Raw genomic sequence first — 19302 nt, forward strand, 5'->3', positions numbered from 1 at the left:
TACTGAAGAGGTTTCAATGACAGTGAAGCCTAAGTGAAAATGATGCTTTATCTTCAGCTTATAGATGATTTCACAAATGTTGAAAGAGGACCAAGAGCATTCATTATGTCAGGTCTGTCAGGAGCACATACAAGGACTTCAGTCTTTCCTTCATGAAGTTGGAGGAAGTTGTCAGCCATCCAACCTTTGATGGATTCTAAGCACTAATTCAGAAGCTTAGAAACATCTTGGGGTTTAAAAGAAATGTATAACTGGATATCATCTGCGTTGCAGTGGTAACAAATGTCCTCAAAACGGCTCAAAATATGCTGGAGAGGAAGTGGATATATTAAAAACAATAAAGGCCCCGGCACAGAACCTTGTGGCACACCATAGGTGAGAGAAGTGGAAGATGACCTGTACCGAGAAACTGCCACAGAAAAATATCGTTCAGACAGATACGAGGAGAACCACTCTAAGGCAGATCCAGATACACCGACCCAATATTTCAGCCTCTCAAGCTGAATGTGATGGTTAACGGTCACAAAGGCCGACGTGAGGTCCAACATCAGGAGAACAGAACATTTTCCTGCATGTTAGACTGAAGACTGTTTCAGTAGAATGAGCTCTGCAAAAGCCAGACTGAAATTTGTCAAGGATATTGGGTTTGACGGTATTTTTGAAATTGGCCTGTAAGTATTTGGCAGCATTTTTAAAAATAAGCAGGGACTTTACCAGACACCGGTGAAGTGTCAAGTATGGTGAGCACACAGGGGCCGATAGACTGGAAGACATTTTTGAATAACGATGCAGGTAAAATGTCAAGTGAACAGGACGATGCTTTCATTGAAAACTACTTTTACCAGCTCTGGTAGTGAGATGGGTAAGAAACGTTCTAAGATAACAGGCCGAGCTGGAGAAGGAACCGACTATGCAGATGCTGATGGGGAAATTTTTTTTTCTTACATCACTATTTTTTCTAGAAAGAAAGAAAAAAAAATGTAAACATGGCACACAGGCCAGATCTTGTCTGAACATGTCAGGATAACTAGGCAAATATTCAGAGAAAGTAACAAATTCAGACTTCAAAAAGGCGAGAAGAAGCATAAATGAGCCACATCTCTGTTTTATCTCAGTTTAGCAGATTCTTTATGTATGTATACATGAACCATTCTGAACATGTTTTGGTTTCTTAGGTGTTGTAAGAACATCCTGTTCCTCTTCAAAGTGTAATTTCCTGCAGCAACTTGACAGATGTCAAAGCGACAACAAACCACAACATCACCGCTTTAGCTTGTTTCACTTTACTGATCTGGAGCATGGCGAGTGCAGTGGAGAGGTTGCTGTGGGCCTGCATTATCCTGGATTCTGGTGTGCGCTCGATTTCACTGCCAGAAATCAGTGATTTGAAGTTCATTGAGGAATGTGTGAAGGAGCACAACTTGGCGCGGTCATCTGTCAGTCCCCCTGCTACCGACATGCTGTACATGGTACGTGAAGAAATGGCGTTTGTTTCCTCTCTCTAGTTCTGGAAAGCAGTAATAAAATCACAGTGAGTAAGCAGTGATAGAAAAAAATGACTTGTTCATGTCTTCTGTGATCTGTCTGCAGACTTTGTTGGGAATGAGGAGGTGAGGGAAAGAAAGTTATTAAAGCATGTACAGTTGTACAAAGCTTCATGCAACACATTCACAAAGCAGACTTGACGTTATTAAGCAGAAGTCAGAGGAAGTAATATAAAAGACAGACAAAGCCACCGATAGTCACAGATAGAAAAGATCTTCGGTAAGTAAAGAAATAAAGAACAGTTCGGTGACAACAAAACTGTGCAATAGATTGCACTCAAACTGCCTTTCTGGCATGGCTAAAGTGCACTGCAAATGTTGTGGCAAAAACCTCGCCACAAGTTTGGAAGTCGACTCAGCCATTTGACTTTTTACTTCTGCTTGTGTATCACAAATAATGTACTGACTTAGAAAAACAGTGAGGAAGTCAGAAATGTGTATGCACGAAAATGAAACTAGCGTGTTAGAAAAAACTGAATTAACAAAAGATGAGGTCTAATGCTTCAAATCTTCTGTATCTGCTTATCCAGACGTGGGATGAGGCCTTAGCCATTACTGCAAAAGCGTGGGCAAAGCGCTGTATATTTGATCACAACATTTACCTCAAAGATGCTTCCCGCGTGCACCCTATCTTTCTCTCTGTGGGAGAAAACATATGGACAGCCTATCCACCATCACAATTTAATACAGCAAAAGCCATAAAGAGATGGGTGGATGAAGTAAAAGACTACAGCTACCAAAAGAACAGCTGCAATAAGGTTTGTGGCCACTACACACAGGTATGTGACCTTTCTACTGCATGCATAATGTGGAGAAAAAAAAGAGAAAAAAGTGAACCATGATTTTTATATTTTTCTGCATGTGACACTTTAACCTCTTTGGTCTTTGCAGGTTGTGTGGGCCAGCACCTACAAAGTTGGATGTGCAGTACAGCTGTGCCCAGATGGCATCAAGCACTTCACTAATGAAAAAGGTGTCCTCTTTGTATGCAACTATGCCACAGCGTAAGTTGAAAACATGTTTAAATAACACAGTGAAATTAGCAAATGAAAACTTTTGTCTCAGCAGGTTATTCTGGGCTGCCCTGAGTGTCATGTGAAAAAAGGAATTTGTTTATACGTATGTGTTATGCCGCAGTCAACTCATCCAAAATGCTGCTGTGAGAGTACCCACAGGAACTAGAGCCAGGGTGGAAACTCCAGGCCTCGAGGGCCGGTGTCCTGCAGGTTTTAGATCTCACCCTGGGTCAACACACCTGAATCAAATGGTTCGTTCGTTACCAGGCCTCTGGAGAACTGCAAGACATGTTGAGGAGGCCATTTAGCCATTTAAATCAGCTGTGATGGATCAAGGACACATCTAAGACCTGCAGGACACCGGCCCTCGAGGCCTGGAGTAGAAAGACTGAGCATATCTCTCCCATACTGGCTTCTTGTCATTGGCTCCCTGGCCCCGTCTTATCTCAAAAACCTTATGAAAAGTTACCTCCTTTGCACAGTATCAGCTTAAAGCACTTGTTGCTGCTGAGTTTGCATCTTTTGCTGTGGAGTACAGCCAGACTTTTGACTGCTTCGCCTTGGGCATTTTTAATCTGTAGCTCTGCTCTAAAAGAATGTACGTACTTGGGCCCGCCTACTATCCTTGAAAAGGTAAAATGATTGGCTAGAATTCAAAGTGTGTGACATCTCAGGGAAAAAAAAGCACCGAAATAAAGCACCAAAATGTGCGCTGCTTGTCGGTCTGGTTACTACCGTTTATGTCAGAAGCGGTGCCACAATGGCACTGGATACGGTACCCATCCCTAGTCATAACTTCTTACCTGAAGTTCAGTTCACCTGACGCTCGGACTGGCGGCCACCTCGGGTCTCTGCTCCTCCTGCCTAACCTTTCCCTCATCCACCTGCTGGCCTCTGTGGAAGCTCCGCCATAGCCACCACCAAACAACTGAGTTATTTTTACACACCGGTCAGCATCTGGACAATCCAACACCTTTCATTGTTTATACCGTCACAAAAAAACCCTCCCAAAAAAATCATCGGCCCATAAAAACTAAAAATCACCATCGGCCCACCGGGCAGATGCCTGGTGGGCCGATGGCCAGTCCAGCTATGGTCTCTCCCTAACAATGTGATGCTGGATGTCTGCCGTTCTGAAACTCCTGTTTGCAGACTACAAAATCTTACCTGGGACAATGTGTTCTAACCCCGTTGTTTTATGGAAGTCATACAAACGAAAATAGTCTGTAAAAAATATCATTCAGTATGATTCAAAGGCGAAATTTTAAAGACTAAGGAAAGTTTAGGGCCAGTCTGCCTGGGCCAGGCAGATCCTCATGTACTAATGAGAAGTGAATGAACTAAAAAAGGGAGCAAGGGTGCAGTTACAATGATCTGAGACACTTTTTTAAAAATAATGTCTGTTGTTTTTATGAATGGCCACAATTAATTATGGGACAGTGTTTTCTCCTCCCCTTTCATAAAGGTCCAGTGTATCCTATGCTAAAGGAAGCATGTTTTTAGCAAGGATGTTTGCAGCTCCAGAATTGGAACAGCTCTTAGTATGGATGCCACACAGATACTCACAGGTCACTTCTCTCACTTTTAGGACCCTCCCTAAGCAGCATGGACTGTTGGAACGAACCCACTGTGTGTTAAGTTATTAATAATCTTTGGCTCTTTTCCATACCTTCACTTTTATCCTGTCCTTCTCCCCTAACCTTTTTTGTGGTATAAAGAGGTTACTATAAGCAGAAAGTACTGAGAAACAAATTAATATCACTGATTTATATGTTTTTCTGGGATCTTTTGACAATAACAATGAAAGAAAGAAACGTCATCTTTAAAATGACCCTATGTTGAAGCAAGCAGATGTGTGTGTGTGTGATAACGTGGGAGGCGGAGGTAAGATGATAAGGGGAAGTGAAGATAATTCCAGAAATTTTCCACCTAGAGTGTGGTGAGGTGACTGAGCCTCTGTTTCTTTTCTTTTACAGGGGTAATATAATCGGACAGCACCCATATGCATCTGAGGGGGGAGCCTGCTTGAGGTGCAGTGGCACTTGTGAGAATAAACTCTGTCGTAAGTATCAAGTGTCTCTGGTTCAGTGTGAAAAGTTGCTGCTTATCTTCAATCAAACCACAAGTTCAAATTTCAGCCCAGCTCATTTTAAAGATGTGAAAATTCTGATTAGAAATCAGCATGGATATTAACTCTTTAACACAGTGGGCCTCATTAACTGACATTTGCACAGTAATGTTCTTGCTGTCATTTTCACAAACCTACAGGATTCATGAATCGTGTCCTGTGTCAGCGAATGTGAATCATTGTAAATAAACAAGTTCATGCTTGCTGTCTGCGGGTTGTAATCTGCAACCTGGAATGTTCACCGTGCATGCTGCCCAGGCCCTCTGTTATAGGAAAACACATTTAGGGTGGTGTGAAGGAGCTCCAAGAGAAAAACTCTCATCCCTTCATCAAAAAAGCAGAATTCTGACTAAAGGAGGCCAAAAAAGTCAGTGTTTTCTTGGAAGTGACACTGGTTTTAAACATTTTTAAAGTATTTAATAATAATATAAAACCCCACTTGGACTGCATGTATCCCCTGAAACTAAAAAGAGAAAAGGTATGACATAAAAGCTGGTGTAGGACAAACTTATAAAAGACCAAACAAAAAGAAGGAAGCAGGTGGAGGACGGGGAGCACCTAATCTTCCACCATGACTAACCCCCTTATCTTTTTACCATGAACCATGAGGTCCGTTTTACATCCTCTCTTTAAATGACCGTAACTTGGTTACCGTTGCAAAATTCAAATGGTTTCAGAAAAAAGAGACAACAAGCTTCATGGTGATGTTCACTTTAGCACAAGGCAATCACAGGGTAGCGTCTGAACAGAGACAGGGAACTCCGCTCCGCCCAGGTTTTGCTTCACATTTCTGCAACTCCTCAACTATTTTGGGCTCGAGAGAAAATTACATTTTTTTCCTATTATTTTATAACCAAAGTCACTAAATAGGTCCAAGTAGCCTGTATGCTACTTGGATGATTAAGGATTAATGAATGAATGACGGGGAGCACCTAATCTTCCACCATGATTATCTTTTTATCTATCTATTTTGGGCTCGAGAGAAAATTACTTTTTTTTCCTATTATAAGTCCAAGTAGCCTGTATGCTACTTGGATGATTAAGGATTAATGAATGCGGTAAAATACAGTTATTACTCACAGTCACTGAGCTGTGCGTTTACATCTTAAAATATGTCACCTTGTTCTCTTGTGTCTTAATGTTGTTGCAGGTAGTCCTGAACGTGATTCACAGAAAAGTAAGTCTGATGGTGATTAAGCCAAAAAATAATAGCAGTGAAGGGTAAGGTGTAGCTCACATGGCTTTAAAAGTCCACAGCTGAAGTTTGTCAGTGTGTAGTAATGAAGTAAGCAGCACATTCCACTGCACTCAGAATTTGTCATAAAAACCATTTTTGCATTTCCAGGCTACAACTGGAGCCCAGACTGGGACACCTCGGATACCAGCAGCTCTAGCCCTGTCAGCGTTCTGATCGCTCGGCCGGTTGCCCTCAGCTTCACTTTCATTACAGCGTATGTAGTCCACTACTTCTACCCTGATGCATTCTGCTATGAATAAAGCAGCTTGGCCTGAGCAACACTGATTTCCTTTAGACATTAAGCAAATTATTCTGTCCATGTGAGGCTTAGGCCCACAAATGTAACGTGTATGAAAATTAATAAAATTACTTTTATCTCTGCTTAATTATTATCAACTATCAACTCCACTATCAGTCTCACATTATAGCACCAACAACAAAGTCAGTGCTCAAAAGTAATCTTTCATTTGACAGCACGTTTAAGGTGGTCAGGCCAGAGATGAATGGCCAGACTGCTACGAGCTGATGACAACAGTGACTCGGCCACGCGTTCAAACCGGGGCGTGCATAAGAGCATTTTTTAATGCACAACACAAACGTTGGGCTCCAGTAAGAGCAGAATGGGGGATTTGCACCATTCATGTACAGACAAGCAACTGTGTGATGCTGTCATGTCCAAGGACCAAGATCTGTGGTCACTAGGTGGTCCAGCACGTGGTTAACGTCCACGATACTCCCAAAAGTATTCGCTCATCTGCTTTCACACACATATGAACTTGAGACTTGAGTGACATCCAGCTGCAGAGTGGGGGGCACAGTTAGGCTCAGTGGGGGAACAGGCGACCATATGGCTTATAGCCAGAGAGCAGTAAGCCTGGGTTCAACTCTTCTAGGAAGGCTTTCCACAAGGTTAAGGAGTTTTATTTTAAATGGGAATTTGTGGCCATTCTTCCAGAAGCCCATTTGTGAGGTCAGACACTGATGTTGGATGGGAAGGCGTGGCTCGCTGTTGCTAATTCATCCCAAAGGTTTTCTGTTGGACTGAGGTCAAGACTCAAGTCAAGTTTACTCACACCTCATTTGCTTGTCCAGGTCTTTCTGGACCTTGCTTTGTGCACTGATGCACAGTCATGTTGGAACAGTCCCTAAACTGCTCCCACAAAGTTGGGGCCATGAAAATGTCTGTAGTGATCGACTCTAAAGAAAGATGGTGATCTCTGCGTACTCTGCGCCTCGCCACTTTGATGTAATACCAATCAACAGTTTACTGTGAAATATTTAGGAGCATAGCATTCCTGAGAGCAATCCATTCTTTCACAAATACAGGTAGAAGCAATCTGCATGCCCAGATACTTGACTTAATACACCTGTAGCCATGGAAGTGATTGGAATGCCTTATTCCCATTATAGTGCAAATCAAAGAAAGCACTTCAGAAGGCAAAAAGGGTCCAACCCAGGCCTTGAAAGGTGTGCCTAATAATGGGTGTATTTCTTTAAGGTTTTGGACACTGGGCATCTATGGTAACACAGCAAAAATGGAAATTAAGGGAAATGTAAGAAAACAAGACCTAGTTTATTTAAAAAAGAAAAAATAACTCCTTTAATTTTACATTTTTTTTCCTCTGGAAATAATTAATAGCAAGCGAGTCAAACAGAAGGAAAAAACCAACACATTCCCGTCACTGTGTAACACTGTAAAAAGGAAAGTCAAGACAGACGAAGCATCATCTTGATCCACGCTCTACACATTCACTGAAATTCTTCTTGCTGTGAGCTCAGAGTCTTTTCTCTGTCCAACAAGTGCCACAGCACAGGGAACAGTGCACAGTTAGCCTTTGCTTTTCGCTTTGTTGCTCTTCTTCTTCTTCTTTTCAGTGGTGCTGCTGGTGGGAGGTGCAGGGTTTAATGGTGGAGCACCCAGTTTCTTTGTTTTGGCTTTTTTTACTTTGTCCTTTATAGCTTCGATGTCCAGCTTGCCTTCTGTAGGAGCTGTGGATACATAGATGAGACAAGAATGGACAAATTAAGGGCAAAGCTATACCAAGTGCTCGAGAATCCAGGTTTTTCCTTTAATTTGTCACTGCTAGGTTCTGAGATCAGTGCTTGTTTTAATATTTCTACCTTTAGCAGTCTTCTTCATCAGAGGCTTCTCTTTAGGAGGAATGAAGGCTTTGTTCCGCTCTTCTTGCTTCTTGGTCAGTGCGGTGGCCTGTTTCACCTACAAAGAGGAAGGAAGTTTACAAAGGCGACGTTACACAATGCTTGGTTGCTGCCACTGAAACTCAAAAGCAGCCTGAAGAAAACCGAAAGAGACAAAGCCACCATAAATTCTCACCTTGATTTCTTCCATCTTCTTCCTTTTCTTCACACTCTCCCGCAGGAAGAATTCTCCTGTGGCCAGCTCCTGGTCAACCTGCATAGGAAGTCCACATATTTGAAACGTACTTTAAATTGCCTCAACATGCAATTTAGTCTCAGCGGTTGTGTGTGTTTGTTATACATTAGAAACACTGAAATTCTTCAAACATGCTTCCCCTGACCTTGCTCTCTGGCTGTGGAGGAGGGAACGGGGTGTACTCCTTCTTCACGCTCTTCTTCTTGGGTTCCTTGCGCTTGGCAAGATTCTTGTGTCGGAACTTGGGCAGAAAGCGCTCCCAGTTTTGCATCCGCAGTTCGGGGTCTTTGGACAGCTCCCGTTTGATCATCAGAGTCTGATGGTTGCAGCCGTGGGTGGTGGTGATGGAGGGGCAGAACAGCAGTTATAAAGATGCAATACTTTGGTCATGTTGTGTATTTACACCTTATGTAGTGACTGCAGTAAAATGCTGTTTTATTAAAGACTGCACTGTGCAAAAGTCGCTTATTTCGTTTTTTGCTAGAAAACTGGGAAATAAGTGCAGCGGTAAGTGGAGGGATTTACTGAAATGTGCAAACATAAATGGAAACCAACGAAACCAAAGAACATTTCCAACAAGTCAACGTCTCAGAGGAAATTCCAAGGCTCTTCTTTTGTTCTGTTCACAAGATGATCCCACACAGTTTGAATAACACTGATCTGCTTTTCCATCAGATATGCTTTTCCTGCATTGGCAGTGAGTTTGAGATCGCTGTCATGTCTTCCAGATGGTATTGCATGACAGCTCAGAATCTGAAGGTATTTTTCTGCAATCAGCAGACCACCACCAATTTTGACGAGACCTCCACCACTGAAACCACGACAGAACTAGGGCTGCTCAATTAATCGAATTTTAATCACGATTACGATCTGGGCTTTCAACGATCATTAAAAAATGACTGAGCCGATTATTAGCTCCTCCCTCGTGCTTTACTCTCGCGCTGCTCCGTGTGGCAAATCCAGCGCACCTCTCTGCATTTCGAACACGTGTCACAACAATTAAGAGCAGCCAGTGTTGCCAACTTAGCGACTTTGTCGCTATATTTAGGGAGTTTTCAGACCCCCTTAGTGACTTTTTTTCTAAAAAGCGACTAGCGACAAATCTGGCGACTTTTTCTGGTATTATTGGAGACTTATTTATGACGACTTTTTGACGTGAAAATGCGTATCGCTCTTACTCTCAACAAGCAGCGGGTGCTGCCGTGGGCACCTCACCCGTGCCAAAGCTCTCCCAGGCGGAGGATAGTCCTCCCCCGCTGTTATCAGGGCAGGAGATGTTCACACCCATGCGTCCAAAGGGCAAATGAATCGCGCATGAGTGAAGCCGCTGCTCCCGCACTGACTCTAACGCAGTCAATTCTTCTTCTACTGTTATGCTGTTTTGTGGATCACAAGGTTTAAAACTACTTATAAACAAACACTCTCACACACAAACTAACTCCACCAGAGTGCCAATTTCGGGTCACTTTTGCCAGTCCAGGCCCGGATAAAGGAGCAGGGTTGGAATTGTGACATTAAAAAACAATAATTGCTAAAAGAAATTTAATTTGTAGTTCTAAATAAATTCTAACTGCATTTAGGACGTTTTTTACTCACTTTATGTCTCTTCCACGATGTTATTTCTCTCTCCAACAACGTAGGTTACAATTACATTAGCATGACCAATTATACAAATTAGGCGATGACGTCATTTGGCGACTTCTAGCGACTTTTAGGACAACCAATAGCGATTTTCCTTACTGAGGAGTTGGCAACACTGAGAGCAGCGGTCCCCAACCTTTTTTGCGCCACGGACCGGTTTATGCCCGACAATATTTTCATGGACCGGCCTTTAAGGTGTCGCGGATAAATAAGACAAAATAAAACTAGTACTGGTACCGAAAAAAAGAAAATTTATTCATAACACACGTGAAAAGACCCAGGAAAACTGAGTAAACGATAAAAACGATAACAAAATAACGCTGAAAACCGATAAAAACCCTGAAAACTATACATTTCACACCTGAGCCTCAACTCTCGCGGCCTGGTACCAAACGACTAACGGACCGGTACCAGTCCGAGGCCCGGGGGTTGGGGACCGCTGATTAAGAGGACCCGAGGGAAGCTCGGAAAGCTAAGCAGAAGTTATTTGGAGAGGAGAGTGACTGCCGTTGGTTGAAAAGAGAGGTAAAAAAAAACTTCAGTGGTGTGGAAACATTATGGGTTGGCGGAGTCAGACGTGGATCAAGTAGACACAGTGTGTAAACTTTGCTACAGTGTCGTAGCTGCACCACAGAGCAACACTGCAAAGTTCACTAAACACAGATGTTTACATTTTTCATTTATTTTTTTATATTGCAAACATTTGCACTGTTATCAGTATTTGCACACTATTTTATGACAATCTTTAAAGTCATTATTCAATACATTGTTATTGTTAAATAAATATCGTCAAATAATCGAGATCTCAATTTCAGTGAAAATAATCGTGATTATCATTTTTGCCATAATCGAGCAGCCCTAGACAGAACCTCCAGTGTGTTTTACAGACGCTGGAAACTCACTGTTGTATCTCTGTCCTAACCTCTAATACGAGCAGGAACATTTAGAGTTTCAATCCATCAGACCTGTTGACATTTTTAGTTCAGGGCTTGTGTAATTTAACCCTTTTTCCCAGTTAATTTCCCTTAAGAATAGCTTCTTCAAAGCCTGGAAGGTTTTCAAGGAGGCATTATGTTGATGCCTGAACCAGCTCAACAGGCTCCCTTTGATGTTCTGTTCAGGAGGAATATTTTTCTGTTGTAAAATATTGGAAAAACATTCCTATGAAAATGATCAGGTACCTCGACTGTAAAGGAATGAGGGAAGAAAAGACCCCATGAAAAGAAATGTAGAGCTACTATTCACACTTTTACAAGAAAGTCTGGCTCCATGGAAGTAAAATATATTAAAATGATGGCTGGCTAAAGACTTCTGCACAGTGCTGTAAGCTGTAACTACTGGTTAGGCAATTTAAATAACATTCTGTGACTCATACAAAACAGGAAGTCCTATTTTAAATAGTCAGCTCTGTGAAGCATGCTCTTTCATGCCCTCAGCTCTGGGCTGAGCCAACCTTGGCGTGCAAACCCAGAGAGATGGACTTCAGTCAGGAAATCAAGAACAAGGATGGAAAACATCATCACTGGGCATAAATGCAGCGCAGTTTCACTCTGACTATTGTTTCTGCAGCAGTTTGAACACACCTTGATGTTGTAAATGGGATGAATGTTCTTCATGGTGTCCAACACCACTTTACGAACCTGAAAAGCAGAGGCAGAAGAAAATCATAAATGCTTCAACATTCTTTGTCTCATTACAGTAACAGTTCACCTCTCCATCAGGTTTAGCTAAACCCAAACTGAAGAGCGTTTGTATTACACCAACAACTTCTCTCTTTTACTCCCACGCATGAACCCACACAGTGGGCTCAGATGTTTAGCTGTCAGGAGGTTCTGTATACCCTGATGTCACAGGATAAACAAACACACTAAAGTAGTCAGCGTAGGCACCTTTTCATTAATACAACTGATCTTATTATGTTTAGTCGCCCATTACTGACAGTCTTACCTCCTTTAATCCGCTGTAGGGTCCCAGTGCAGACACCGTGTTCCCCTGCACCATCACATAGCAGTTGGTCAGTAATTCCAGTGCCTGCAGAGAAGCAACAGGCAACATGAAGCACACAGACAGAACTTCAAAAGAAATCATCTGTTAACGAGAGTTGCAAAGACACATGGGCCGATAAATGCTGCCACCTACTGACGTTGATTCAAAAGTACACAACACAGACTTGTTTACATTGCAGACTGGTGAAAATCAGTGACACAGATGCACAATTCATGGTTTAGAAACAAATTGGATTCTCCTACTTTTTCCTAACATCCATCACAACACTCTGTGGAAGCCGTGATTAACTTCAGACAGAAAGACCTCAGAAAGCTGGACTCTGGTGTGACTCACCTTTAGGGTGGAGCCTTTGGGGCCAATGAGTCGCTGCCTTCGCTTCACAAACCGCTCTCTACTCCTCACCATAGTGCCAATTTTGATGATGTCACAGGCGATGTCATCCTGTAATATTCTTACAGCCTGGAGGCAACAACACATCACTGAGGTATCAAAAAGTCTGCATCACTCTGAGTGCTTAGTGACAGCAATCACACACATACTCGAAAACATTAAAGGATGAAATCTACATGTTGTGCATGCTGCAAACTGGCACAGTAGTGTTACCTGTTCAAATGGCACACTCCTCGCCAGCAGCTTAATAAGATCTCTGGCTCTCACAATGGCATAAGGGTCAAAGGTCTTCTTAGTGGTGCAGACTGTCATGCTGCCTTCTATTAGGTCCAAAGAAGGTTTAATGTGCTGAGAACAACAACAAATGATTCAGTATGTGAACAGCTCAGGTCGGCAATTCAGCCTCGTAAAGCTGCCAATGTAAGAGCCAACTTAACACTTAACTGTGAGAAAATGTTACAGAGGAGAGAAATAATGTGTGATAATAACTGGGGATGTGGCAGTGTTCAAAATGAATTCAAATATAGTTCAGCTGTAGGACTTTCTGACACTGTGGACCGTGGCCTTTGCTGAAAGATACAAAGAGCTTACAAAGCATCAAAGAAGTCTCACTGCTTAAAGGTGTCGTGGGCATCTTTAAACAGTGACACATTCCACAATTTCCAATGCTGACCACACAACCTCCTGAGAGGTTGTGTGGTCAGCATATGTTGTTGTAGCGATTTGGCCGAGTAAAAGAACACAAACTAACACATTTGGACCACTAGTGCTGAATTTCTCATTTCTATTCCTCCGCTTACAAGATTTCAGTGTTTTTTCATTTGAACTTACAGGTGATAAGTCACAATAAAATTTTAAAACCCTGAAATAATTTATCCTGGAACCTTTTTTACATTGTAAATCTGTTAACAGGGGAGTGCAGACTTTATATCCACTATATGTGTATATTAATACAAGATAGCATACAACCTGATTAGACTAAAGAAAGTGGTAAAAAAAAGGTTGACTTTCTTCATTGAGCTACATTATAATTGAGATACAGCTGACAGACAAGTATTATCATCTGTGTTCAGTGCAAGCAGCTTGTTCTGACTCACCACCTCTCCTAAAGCCTTCTCCACCAGAGGCCAGCACTCTTTCAAGTAGGCCTCCCTGTACTTGGGGAAGAGGGTGGCAAAGCTACTCTCCTCCAGCAAACCGCGGGGGTTATCCTCTTTGGTGAACAGTGGCTCCTTCCATCCATCGGGAACTGTCAGGAGTTCGGATTCATCCACTGCAGGACGCACGTGAAGTCACGTTACTACAACGTTACTACAACGGAGGCATGGACTACCAACACGAGGTATACTTAAGCAAAGGGAACAGGGTGAGTTAGAGACAGAATATTGAAAAGATATACTGAAGGAACGCGGAGAACAGTCCACTGACTAAAATAAGACACGTTTGAAATTCTCATCATCGACGTGTTCCCCTGGCTGAGGCGACTCAGGCTGCAGACTTTGGAAACGTGTTTGAATCCCGGCAGGTAATAGCTAGCTGCCCGGCGTCAGCAAACACTTGTCAGTTTAAGTATGTGAAAAGTAAATGTTCGGGTTATTTTTTCTTGATGCGACCATTTAGCGAGTGAGGGTAACTGCACTCACCAAACAATCTGTTTACAATGCGAGAGCCGCCATGCTAGCAGAACTCCAGCATGGCTCGCAGCCGTCGTCTAAAGCTGGGAAACAATCCTGTTGTTCACGCGGGACGGCTCGCTGGTGTCACTTAACCTCATCTGACGCGAAACAATCAAACTCACCTTGGCTTTTAGTCTTCTTCGATTTTTTCCCCGTTTGCTCCTCACTCACGCCGTCACTGGCTGTGGAGGACGCCATTGCTGAGAAGAAACGGAAGTGACGTACAGTACTCTTCCTGGTGCAACCTGGAGCGTCTACTAAAATAAAAATAAAAGCTTTCTAACATCTCACCTGTTTGTTTTTATTCAGGCAAACATGGATACCATTTTTAATGATAGAGCGATTAAGCTTGTGTTTCTGTCATGTAGTGATTGTGCTTAACTGTACGAAGCTTACTGTGTGAATGCTGTAGGCATTCTCTGTGTGTGTGTGTGTGTCTCAAATTAAAGGTAAAAACATACACACACTCTGACACACAGATGCAAACGCACAGATAGATTCCTTGCATGCGTCTTCAGCATTACTGGGTTTCTGCAGCTCCTGTTTTTCGTGTTTAATCCATCCGGCACACAAGCAATTAAACACTATGAATCTGTTCCACAATATTTGCAGTCACTTTACAATGGGTCACTTTAAAAAGGCAGTCACGGATCACCACTATAGCATTTTGACAATATTTTGACAGTATTTGAATAAAACTGTTTCCTGTAGCCTAAATACGTCTCTGTACCTGAATAGAACTAAAGCTTTTTCTCATAGGGTTAATAATATGTCTACCAACTATTTCACGTCCACATTACTGCTGAGAGTTATTCCAAAAGCTTCCTTTAGTGGCTCTTCATCAGAATATTTATTTACTTGTTGACATGAAAATCAGTCACTGTGTATTTTTAACACCTAAAATTCAATGTGATGCCATTATCCTGCCAAACAACATAAAAGTCTCCAAAACGGTTAAGTATGGAACATATTATAAATGGAAAATCTTATATTGCACTCTAAGCACAACAAATGTGAAATGGCAGGAAAGATCAGTGCTCTGTTGCTGTATGCAGAGTACATGTGTACATTTTTCGGAGTACCAAAAAACACATTGCCTTTGCAGACTGATGATCAAACACAGAGATAGAGGTCGCAGAAAAATTACAAATACCTGCACGTTGCTGTCTTATGTCATTCAGTCACCTAAAGGTGGTAAGTTTGACCTTTGTCATCATGACTAGGTCTGCATGCCTACTGTAAATGCACCGATTTCCAGTCATGTGACTGGCTGATTTGTCTTAATGAGCAGTTGAGCAGCTGTACCTAAGTTACCTGATTTTAGTCATTAGGCCTTTTATAAAGTATTACTGCCATTTGTGTCTTAATATTTCTAGTAACACTACTGTAACTGCAGTGAGCACGTGAGACATCCCTTTTTATGGAAAAGGAAGGAAAAGTCATATTTATTATTATTACACGACTGTTTGTGCTGACTGAACAGGCTCAGGCTGAAGCAGTGCAGATCCTGGCCTATTTTCAAGTATCATTAAAGTTACCACGTGTTTAAATGTCACCATTAGATGTCAGTAGATTGCAGATTGCAGTCAATTCAGGCACTTTTCTTACCCCTCCTGACTCAAGTGCATAAACCGATCTACGTTAGCTCTGGTAATTCTGACGATCGTTCAGTAATTTTTTGTTTATTCTCTTTATTTGCTTTTTGGAGAAGTGAAGTTACAAAAAGCTCTTCAAACAAATTTGCTTTGGTGGAGAGAAAACAACCGTTGTAGACTGTTTGGGGTTACCTTTTATAAATGTGGGACTAGTATTGAATTTTCAAAAGTGAAGTGAGTTCTTCTGACCAGGTTCAGACCAGGATGAACACAAGTATGATACTGAACCCACTAGAGAACCGCTCCCAGCTGTGGGTTCACCTCCTCCTGCTGAACTCATAGAGAAGCAAACAACCAGTCCAGGGACAGACTCTAACGTAGCATCACTTTCATCGGTCACTCCTGACCTCCTGTGAAGCATGACGAATGTGGCCTCTCTAAATATGAGTAACTAAGAAAACATGTCAGTAGGCATCCTAGTAGTTAATGACTTAATTATTTGGGGTATTATTGCTATAAAAAATAATATTAACAGTATTATTATTATTGTGCTTCTGGCTTTAGGCTCTACTGATAACGCAGAGGTCTCTTCTTCCTCTGGGCTGTTTAAAGGGCCAGTTTATCCAAAGCTGTGTATATACCAGCTGCTGTCAGGCTTCAGATAAATAAACATAAATAAACATCAGACTGTCAAAAGAGCTCATCTGTGCGAGACCACCGAGCTGAGAGCATTTTCAGGTCCAGATCCCCCGTACGCCATCGTTGGAGAGCAGTTAAAGTTTTTCTTCCCGACTGTGATTTGAAAACGCCGAAATGGAATCAAGTCAAGGAATCTATAAACCTATCAGGGTATGTGACCGTTTTAGTTTTTACTGCATTTCAATAATTTGAAGAATTTGTTGTAGTTTTAAAAGTTGACAAACTGAGAATCATTTTAAGTAACAATGACTAAATTGCTATTTCTTTGACAGGTGTTGTTCAACACACCGATTTATGAAACTGCTGTAAAGATCTGCTGGCATCTTCCGGGCTACAGGACTCAGGTTAGACCCAGATTCATGCAAACCAAAGCTGACAGAAAATATCAGGTCATTTCTGAGAGTGGTGGTGATTAAATGTCTCCTTTACTTTTAGATTGCGATTATGACGGAGTTTCTCAGACTTCAGCAGGAAGATCTAATTCCACCGAACCTCACTGCTGAAGATCTGAGAGATCTTTTGGTGGAGAAGAGCAGGGAGACACTCAGAGAGCAGTGAGTTACTGTCACACCTGATGACGTGTAAAACCTCTGCTTTGCTCTCTTTTGAAGGCTGTGGGAGTTTGAATTAGAGGATTTTGAAGAAGAGGAAGCCAAACCTCTTCTAAGGCTGGTAAGACGAGAAAACCCACAAGACTTTTTTTTCATTATGTTCACATAACCTTTACACATAAGCGCACTGTAAATGTGTTTTCTGTTTCAGGTGTGGGCGGTGAACGTCATCAATAAAATGAGGGACGTTGAATTTGAAGCCAGAATGCTTCTTCAGTTCCCAGAGGCCGTGCCTCCTAAATTTCAGTGAGTCACATGTATACAGTCATTAACCCTGTAAGACCCAACCCATCAAAAAACAGCCAGAAAATTCAGATTCTTTGGAACTGAGATGTTTATCAACCCTTTAAACAAAAGCCACACATGAGTTCTTTGCTATGTCATGTTGTGTATGATTTACTTTTATCATGTATTTATCATATTTTTTGTATCACATTTGATACACTGGGTGTTTTTGGCAACTTTTTGTTAACGACAATGTTAATTTTAGACAAAAAAAACTTTTTTTGTCCATAATATTTTGAAATTATAGCAAGTATTGATCATGTTGATGAGATCGAGGTCTCAGAAACTCATGTATGATACAAAGGTGGTTACAGGGTTAACAGTCCAGCTACAGTGTTTCAATATTTAAGTGATGCTTTGAATATGTTTAAAAGATACCTCTTATCATGTTTTTCTACAGAGCACCTAAACTCCTGAGCGTGGTGAAGGATTACGTTGAAATCCTAAAAGAGAAGCAGCAGGAACAGCATAACAGCAAACTGCTCACCGTGCAGGAGGTAGTGATCGAGGTAGTTCCCCGTGTTCTCCAGAGCTTCTGGGAGCTTCCTCCTCGTCCCCTCCTAAACATGGCCTCCCAGAGTCTAAGCATCCTCTCCACGAGTGTCACCAAGGCCACTTTAGATCGTGTCTCCAGGAGTCTCACGGCGATGGAAACACAGGCCATCTTCACCCGCTCCATCCGAGACGATATGGTCAACAGCATCCTGACGGAGATCAGGCAGAAATTTCCTCAAGAAATTCTGTCTATCAAAGTTGCAAACTTTGCACCAGTGTTGCTGAAGACCATTGCTGATGTAGCAATGATCCAGATATGTGAAATCTTTGAGCCCCCTTCAAGTCTTCCTGATGTGAAGAACACAAATGGAGAGCGCTCCTCTGACGGTCTTTCAATGGCAAATGTTCCACCAGCCGAAGGATCTTTTTCAGAAAGTGTTCCAGAGCCTGACGTTCCCTGTGAGGAACTTCTTGCTGAAAGGGCATCCAGTCTGAGTTTTCAAGACCTTACGATTGAAGGAGCTCTTTCCGAAAGTGTGCAAGAGCCTGACGTTCCCTGTGAGGAACTTCTTTCTGAAAGTTCTTCTAGTCTGAAGGCTGAAGACCTTACGATTGAAGGTCTTTCGGAAAGTGTGGCAGTGGCTGACGTTCCCCGTGAAGAACCCTATGCAGAGTCCAAATCCAGTGTTAAAGGCGAAGAGCATAAGATCAAAGGATCTCGTTTGGAAATTGGGCCAGTTCCTGATGTTCCCTGTGAGGAACCTTTTCCTGAACCCGAATCCAGTATGAAGTGCAAAGACCTTCAGATCAAGAAGAAGAAAAAGGGCTTCTTCAAAAGACTGAGAAGTCTGCTCTGCTGTTGTTGCAGACCAAAAGTCACCGACTGACATTGAAACTGTGACCCAGTGTTGGTGTTCCAGTAACTGTAAATATGTAAATATGTTCCTTGATGATTGCTGTTCATGATTTTGGGGTTTCTTAAGTTTTCAGTGGGCTGGGTGTTTTTTCCCCCCTTCGTGTTCTTTACTTAATTCTTGTTCATAGTTCCTGATTTGTTTTCCTAGTTTTTAGTTTCTGGAGTTCAGTTGAGTTGCTATATGAGTTTTGAGGTTTTTGTGATATTTATCCCTAATGAAGATGTTTTTCCAGCAATAAAAGCTGCTGATTTAAGTTTCATTCCACCTAAGAGTCCTGTGTTTGGGTCCTACTACCTGCCTGTCACAACACACCATGACAGTTTGACCAGTTTTATGAACTCATTCATATTTCTACACGAGTCTCCATCTAGATTCAAGATTTTTTTTCCTTTCAAACATTTATGTCTCTTATGGTTCTCAAAATACTTCCACAAGTCCAGTAAGATAACACATTGATGGTATTCATTTAATACAATTTCAACCCATTCTGATAACATATGAACAACAGTAACTGAAACTGGTATATAAAATGCATTTCCTGTCAAAAATGCAGTGTGAATGCTAATAGCTGAATAGTTTGAATTTTTAGAATTGCTAAAATCTTTGGTGAAAAACATGTTTCATGGGCTGAAATACACCAAAACATTCATCTGACAAATTTTTCTA

General features: G+C 41.9%; 3 protein-coding genes across 8 annotated transcripts; 2 read left to right on the plus strand and 1 right to left on the minus strand.

Annotated features, from left to right (window-relative positions):
- Positions 1 to 1199: 1199 nt before the first annotated feature.
- On the plus strand, positions 1200 to 6311 carry glipr1a (GLI pathogenesis-related 1a). Of its 4 annotated transcripts, XM_082509812.1 has the most exons (7): positions 1287 to 1469; positions 1591 to 1610; positions 2075 to 2323; positions 2436 to 2548; positions 4537 to 4622; positions 5839 to 5865; positions 6034 to 6311. In XM_082509812.1, exons 1-7 carry the CDS (start codon positions 1403 to 1405, stop codon positions 6183 to 6185), a joined length of 714 nt encoding a protein of 237 aa, XP_082365938.1. In that variant the 5' UTR covers positions 1287 to 1402; the 3' UTR covers positions 6186 to 6311. The 4 variants fall into 4 exon arrangements, with proteins under 4 accessions (XP_082365937.1, XP_082365939.1, XP_082365936.1 ...); XM_082509811.1 differs by lacking the exon at positions 1591 to 1610 and having other exon boundaries at positions 1200 to 1469; positions 2075 to 2302; XM_082509810.1 differs by lacking the exon at positions 1591 to 1610 and having other exon boundaries at positions 1201 to 1469.
- A 1168-nt stretch (positions 6312 to 7479) lies between these two features.
- On the minus strand, positions 7480 to 14273 carry krr1 (KRR1 small subunit processome component homolog). Its single transcript, XM_082509806.1, has 10 exons — positions 14157 to 14273; positions 13456 to 13631; positions 12572 to 12706; positions 12302 to 12427; positions 11909 to 11992; positions 11545 to 11601; positions 8466 to 8636; positions 8261 to 8338; positions 8047 to 8143; positions 7480 to 7914 (listed from the first exon to the last, which is right to left on the minus strand). The coding sequence occupies exons 1-10, from the start codon at positions 14230 to 14232 to the stop codon at positions 7754 to 7756; spliced, it is 1161 nt and encodes a 386-aa protein (XP_082365932.1). The 5' UTR covers positions 14233 to 14273; the 3' UTR covers positions 7480 to 7753.
- Positions 14274 to 14372: 99 nt separating this feature from the next.
- Positions 14373 to 18920, plus strand: LOC309691840 (uncharacterized protein). Of its 3 annotated transcripts, none has more exons than XM_082509808.1 (4): positions 14373 to 16672; positions 16764 to 17000; positions 17091 to 17185; positions 17625 to 18920. In XM_082509808.1, the coding sequence occupies exons 3-4, from the start codon at positions 17118 to 17120 to the stop codon at positions 18604 to 18606; spliced, it is 1050 nt and encodes a 349-aa protein (XP_082365934.1). In that variant the 5' UTR covers positions 14373 to 16672; positions 16764 to 17000; positions 17091 to 17117; the 3' UTR covers positions 18607 to 18920. The 3 variants fall into 3 exon arrangements, with proteins under 3 accessions (XP_082365934.1, XP_082365933.1, XP_082365935.1); XM_082509807.1 differs by having other exon boundaries at positions 14373 to 16478; positions 16601 to 16672; positions 16764 to 17185; XM_082509809.1 differs by lacking the exons at positions 14373 to 16672; positions 16764 to 17000; positions 17091 to 17185 and adding an exon at positions 17499 to 17528.
- The last annotated feature ends 382 nt before the right edge of the window (positions 18921 to 19302 follow it).

This window comes from Aulonocara stuartgranti (genome assembly GCF_965226115.1).
Source record: "Aulonocara stuartgranti genome assembly, chromosome: 17".
NCBI lineage: Eukaryota > Metazoa > Chordata > Actinopteri > Cichliformes > Cichlidae > Aulonocara > Aulonocara stuartgranti.

Bases quoted from the DNA above. Each gene is read 5' to 3' on its own strand.
- glipr1a (XM_082509810.1), top strand. From the start codon at position 1,299: ATGGCGAGTGCAGTGGAGAGGTTGCTGTGGGCCTGCATTATCCTGGAT. The intron at 2,324-2,435 runs GTATGTGACCTT...TGGTCTTTGCAG, and splicing joins TTTGTGGCCACTACACACAG to GTTGTGTGGGCCAGCACCTA. The intron at 5,866-6,033 runs GTAAGTCTGATG...TTGCATTTCCAG, and splicing joins TGAACGTGATTCACAGAAAA to GCTACAACTGGAGCCCAGAC.
- krr1 (XM_082509806.1), bottom strand. From the start codon at position 14,232: ATGGCGTCCTCCACAGCCAGTGACGGCGTGAGTGAGGAGCAAACGGGG. The intron at 11,993-12,301 runs GTGAGTCACACC...GCTTCTCTGCAG, and splicing joins CCAAAGGCTCCACCCTAAAG to GCACTGGAATTACTGACCAA. The intron at 11,602-11,908 runs GTAAGACTGTCA...TCTGCTTTTCAG, and splicing joins CCTACAGCGGATTAAAGGAG to GTTCGTAAAGTGGTGTTGGA.
- LOC309691840 (XM_082509807.1), top strand. From the start codon at position 17,073: ATGTGTTTTCTGTTTCAGGTGTGGGCGGTGAACGTCATCAATAAAATG. The intron at 17,186-17,624 runs GTGAGTCACATG...GTTTTTCTACAG, and splicing joins GCCGTGCCTCCTAAATTTCA to AGCACCTAAACTCCTGAGCG.